The following is a 5,833-nucleotide window of genomic DNA, read 5'->3' on the forward strand; positions in this document are numbered from 1 at the left end:
TACCTGTTCTAAAAGGCCCAAAGGCAGGATGTCTTTATTTTCTGGGTCAGAAGAGGGGATGGGTTGAAAGCCTTGTGCCAGCATCATCTTTACATGGAATTATTGTAATCTAGAAGACACAAACTTTATAAGGAGGTTAAACAAGCAAAGACCAAAGATTAGTAATAACAAGATATCTGTTAAAGGTCCTAGGAAGGGTAAAAACCAAGTGTCTGCTGGTAGAGATTCCTTTATTGAATTCCATGAGCAGAGCAAAGCGGTAAGAAAGAAAACATAATTAGGAGTACGAGAAAAACTTTCATGCTCATCCACAGCATCATGTTATTAATACTTATCTGTGCATTTGCAAAACAATAGCTTTAATCTTCTGGGAGTTTGCAAGTATAGGTCATGGCATCTTCCTCTGACATCTGTGAGGACTCATAAGAATCTTTGAGGCTGGGCACAGTGGCTCATGCCTGTAATCCCAGCACTTTGGGAGGCTGAGGTAGGCATTTCACAAGGTCAGGAGTTCGAGACCAGCCTGGCCAACATGGTGAAACCTCGTCTCTACTAAAAATACAAAAAAAAAATTAGCCAAGCATGGTGGCACATGCCTGTAATCCCAGCTCCTCAGGAGGCTGAGGCAGGAGGATTGCTTGAACCCAGAAGGTGGAGGTTGCAGTGAGCCAAGATTGAGCCATTGCACTCCAGCCTAGGCGACAGAGCAAGACTTCATCTAAAAAAGAAAAAAAATTAACTTTGGAGTTTAACAGCAGTGGGAGTGCCTAATAATGCCTGATAGGGGCCCTTTCCATTTTGGTTGTAATTGATTCTTGGAGGATCCTTCTTTCTAAGTTTTTAGTAAGAGTAAGTCTCCTGGTTGAATGGGGGAGTTAATCCTTTTCCTTGTGGGAGGTTACGGTTTCATTTCCACGTGATTGAAGGGCCTTTTGAACCTGGCCTAAGTTGATAATCTATGTATCTCTTCATCAAACAGAAGGTCTAAAGTTAAAAAGGGCCTTCCGAGCTGCTCAGGCGACCCAGTGCTCGGTTGGCCCGGGCCGCGCTTAACTGTCGGCAGCCCAGGCCATGGGGCAGCCTGGGCCTTCCGCTGACGGGCTGCAGGCGGGCAGGCGGGAGGCGTAGTGTGGGTCGCAGTCGCGGCCCCCGCCGCCGGCCCTGGCCGCGGCATCATGAACATAGACCTGGAGTTCCACATCCGGCACAACTACCCCTGGAACAAGTTGCCGGCCAACGTGAGGCAGTCATTAAGTGGAGATGGCTCATCATGGAGGTCTTCATCTTTGTCTTCACATCAAGTAGGCTGAAGAGGAGGAAATACAGGAAGTATTGGTCTTGCCGTTCAGAGTGGCAGAGGAGGAAAAAAATTCCAGTCGTCTTGGAAATTCACAGAGAGAATATAAAAATCAGGTTGTCCTGTACAGTATCTGCAATCAGTTACGATACAGAAATACCTTAAACATGTCAAGAAAGATGAACGCAGATACTATGAGGAACTGCTAAAGTACAGCCGAGATCATCTCGTGCTGTACCCTTACCGTCTATCGGATATTATGGTGAAGGGCTTGAGGATAACATCATTTTCATATTACACTGGGATTATGGAGGATATTATGAACAGTGAGAAAAGTTATGATTCATTGCCCAATTTTACTGCTGCTGACCATCTAAGGCTTCTTGGCATAGGAAGAAACCGGTATATTGATCATATGAATCAGTGTAGATCATCAAAAAATTCTTCAGAAGGAAAACAATCCGTGATCTTCTACCAATAAAGCCAGTGGAAATTGCAATAGAGGTGTGGTGGGTGGTGCAGGCTGGGTATATCACAGAAGATGACATCAAGATATGCACTTTGCCTGAGAACTGTGCTATTGATAAGATCGTTGATTCAGGCCCTCAACTCTCTGGATCACTAGATTACAATGTAGTACATAGTTTGTGTAACGAAGGATTTATTTATCTGGATGTACCAATGTCTGATGACAGTTGTACAGCAGTTGCACCTCTTGAAGGTTTTGTAATGAATCGAGTGCTTATTTTAATTATTTTGAAACTCTACTCTGTAAGATATTTGTTTCAATAGATGAGCACACAAATGTGGCAGAGCTTGTAAATGTCCTTGAGATTGACTTACTCCTGGTTAAGAATGCTGTTTCAATGTATTGCTGATTGGGCTTTGCTCATAAGAAGGGACAAGTAATAAATTTGGATCAAATTCATTCATCATGGAAGAATGTTCCATCCGTAAACAGATTAAAGAATACTTTAGTTCCACAGAAGATGCTCTTGTCATGGGATGGAGGGGAAAGTAGGAGGCCTGTACAAGAAGCTTCATCGGCAACTGACACTGATACAAATAGTCAAGAAGATCCAGCTGACACAGCCAGTGTAAGCAGCCTGAGTCTGTCTACAGGACACACAAAGTGCATCGCATTCTTGTTTGACTCCACTCTTACTGCCTTCTTAATGATGGGATATCTTTCACCAGTTCAAAGCACTGGTGAAGGAGAAGCACAGAGTTATTTTGATCATGCACTTACTCTGAGAAACACAATACTGTTTCTGCGTCATAACAAAGATCTAGTTGCACAAACTGCACAGCCAGACCAATCCAATTATGGTTTTCCTCTGGATCTCTTCTACTATGAAAGCCTTCTTGGTCTGGACCCTGCAACTTGCAGCAGAGTTCTAAACAAAAATTACACGCTGCTTGTTTGCATGGCTCCCCTCACCAATGAAATCCAGCCTGTCAGCAGCTGCACCCCTCAGCATATTAGACCAGCTATCCCAGAAGTCAACTCTATCTGGTTTAAACTGTGCATTTATCATATCACTGGACAAGGATCACCATCCCTTTTATTGTCCAACGGTACAAGACTTCAAAAACTGCCAGGTATATTTCAGAGTTATGATCGATTGCTAATAACATCTTGGGGTCATGATCCTGGAGTAGTTCCTACCTCAAATGCACTCACGATGTTGAATGATGCTTTAACACATTCTGCAGTTTTAATTCAGGGGCATGTTCTGCATGGGATAGGAGAAACTGTCCATATCCCATTTCCATTTGATGAAACAGAACTACAAGGAGAGTTCACTCTTGTCAATATGGGTGTTCATAAAGCATTGCAGATACTAAGGAACAGAGTGGACTTACAACATCTCTGTGCATATGTCACCATGTTGAATGCTTCCAGCCAACTTGCAAATAGAAAACTCAGTGATGCTTCTAATGAGAGAGGAGAACCCGATTTAGCTTCTGGCTCAGATGTAAATGGGAGTACAGAGTCATTTGAAATGGTCATTGAGGAAGCAACTGTAGATTCAGCAGCAAAGCAAACCTCTGGTGCCACAACAGAGGCAGATTGGGTTCCTCTCGAGCTGCGCTTTGGAATTCCACTGTTCAGTTCCAAATTAAACTGGAAAGTTTGTAGAAAAATTGCTACACATGGCCTTTGCAGAAAACAGAGCCTTCAAAACCTCTTACATTCCAGTAGAAAACTCTCTCTGCAAGTCCTTAACTTTGTTCACTCATTCCAGGAAGGTGCTTCAACATTGGATATTCACACAGAGCCCAGTTTTTCAAGTTTGCTTTCACAGTCATCGTATGCTGACATGCATGTTCCACTCCCTGCAAAAAAACTTAATATTTAAAGATGGTGTCTTATCAGAAGGGAGTAGACGGTCACCTACCTCACTTCTTATTGCTAATCTCCATTTGCAATAATTTGGTTACACTGTTTGTTGCTCACACTTTCTGCCTTTTTTCTTTCTTAACGTTAGCTTTATAGTGTCAGCCACTAAAAAGCATCCTGCTGCTGCAGAGCAATTCTTGCTTAACTAATATTAAAAGTTTGGGGAACGTATTCATGTTTTCTGAAGTTTTGCTCATTATTGCACATCTTATTGCAACAGAGTGCTTTTTAGCAGCCAACACTGTATTTTTTACTTTGAGACAATCTACATTTCTTTTATAAAACTAAGTATATACTTTATAGGTTTTATGATGACTATTATGTTTATAAGCAATCACTATGAAAATTGCAATGGTAATTTTATATGTTAGTTTATCAAACATAATCTTGTTTAATTTTATATTTTGTTAACTATACTTTGGGGGATCAAGGGAAGAGATGGAACTCTTCTTCTGAAAAGCTTTCTTGATACTTAAAGTAGTAAAACTATAAAACAATAAACATCCAGTATTGAGAGATGATATGATAGGGCATTATGAATTCCTAAGGGTGTCTAAATTATGTATGCCAGTTGGACATTGCAGAAGGTACGTAAATCAGCATAGTTATGTATAACTTAACCTTGATTTATGAGGTCTTAACTCAGATTATGACTATTCATTGACATCTCATGAGAAGCTTTAGAAAACTTTCTATTGTTAAACACCATTTATATGTGGACTTCTGTTGTCACTGACTTTGGGCTTTATATTTTCATAGAGTCTTTATGGAAAAAGTAGAATTTATTTTCCACTCTTGTGGTTATAGCTGCTGCACATTTTCACCCTGATTTATTTTTTTGTTTCTTACCTTTAATGTTTTCAAAACAAGGATTGTGATTTTAGATTAGAATTACATATTAGAAGCATTAAGACCACGTCTTTGGATCAGAATGCTTTAGTGATAAACCTACTTTGAAGACATACTCTTAAGCCATCTGGATCTTAAATTTAAGTAAATACTTTTTTAGAAAATAATAAAGAAAAATGGAATTACTTCAAAGTGTTTCTTGAGTCATCGATTCTTTTAGCATGTCAAATGTTAATCAGAATAATTGGAATCACTTTTTAGACTTTTCAAGTTACCTTCCTTGGGAAGTTTGTGTAGTGTTACAGTTCAGTTTTGCTCCTCTTATAGCGTAATTTTTTGCTAGTTTAAAACTGTAACCAAACAAACTGGTCAGACAACATATATCTAAAACACTTAAAATGTTAGAAAGTTTGGGAATGTTATAACCTTAGCGTTTTTGTTGATAACTTTTTGTTATTTATAGATATTTGTGCATTTAACATACTTACTTCTGGAAATATATGCCTTTCCTAAAATTTAACCATACATCCACTACCATGGCCTATCTATAGAATTGAATATTTTGGAACATGTTATCTGTGGCACAGTCAGTGCTGTGTTTGAGGTAAATGCAGTAATGGTTAGTTTTCTACTTTGCCTTATAGAAGGTAGAAACCATGTGTATGTTATGTTTGTCTATAAAAGAAAAAATACTAATATTAAATAATTCCTTATGACTGTGAGTCACTCACTTATTTTTCCAATAATTGATATTGTACATTCCTGGTGCCATTAGGTATGTATGTATGTAACTTTTACAGTTTTTCAGCTGAAAGTTGTATTTTTTTAAATCAAGGCTCTTTAATCTCATTTTAATTTCCTTTGTTTGAATGAACTGTAGTTATTTTCCTTATTCCTATATTAACGATCTAAACCAACTGTAATGACATGTACACTAATAAAGAATTGAACATTTGTAGTTGTTGGCAGTGAGCCTAGTTGTTGGTGAATTTAAAGCTTAAAATGTGGGAGTCATTTGCTACTATATTTCTTTTGAGAGATAAAAGAGGAAGAAATGGAACCTGATAGTGATCATGAATTTTAGGGAAAGTACTGAAAAACCATGGAGTTCCCTCTGGTTTCTTGTGTTGAATGAGCCAAGAGTAATCATCTGATTCTGAGCTGAAGACCTCTCGTACTCTCAAGGAGGGAGAGTGCATTTTTAGAGCTTTTAGCAAAATGTGAAAAGCTGATGTTTGCACTTTGCTTTGTGAATTTGGCTTCATTTTACTCATACATTAACT

At 38.8% G+C, this 5,833-nt stretch overlaps 1 protein-coding gene across 1 annotated transcript; it reads left to right on the top strand.

Moving 5' to 3' along the window:
- Nucleotides 1-1,095: 1,095 nt before the first annotated feature.
- LOC134734248 (protein FAM91A1-like) lies at nucleotides 1,096-3,822 on the top strand. Its single transcript, XM_063626062.1, is given in 5 exon segments — nucleotides 1,096-1,246; nucleotides 1,377-1,453; nucleotides 1,456-1,728; nucleotides 1,731-2,038; nucleotides 2,041-3,822. Coding segments are annotated over 5 exon segments (2,349 nt in total). The 5' UTR covers nucleotides 1,096-1,175; the 3' UTR covers nucleotides 3,661-3,822.
- Nucleotides 3,823-5,833: the final 2,011 nt, after the last annotated feature.

Source organism: Symphalangus syndactylus, chromosome 12, assembly GCF_028878055.3.
Source record: "Symphalangus syndactylus isolate Jambi chromosome 12, NHGRI_mSymSyn1-v2.1_pri, whole genome shotgun sequence".
In the NCBI taxonomy this organism is placed as follows: Eukaryota; Metazoa; Chordata; class Mammalia; order Primates; family Hylobatidae; genus Symphalangus; species Symphalangus syndactylus.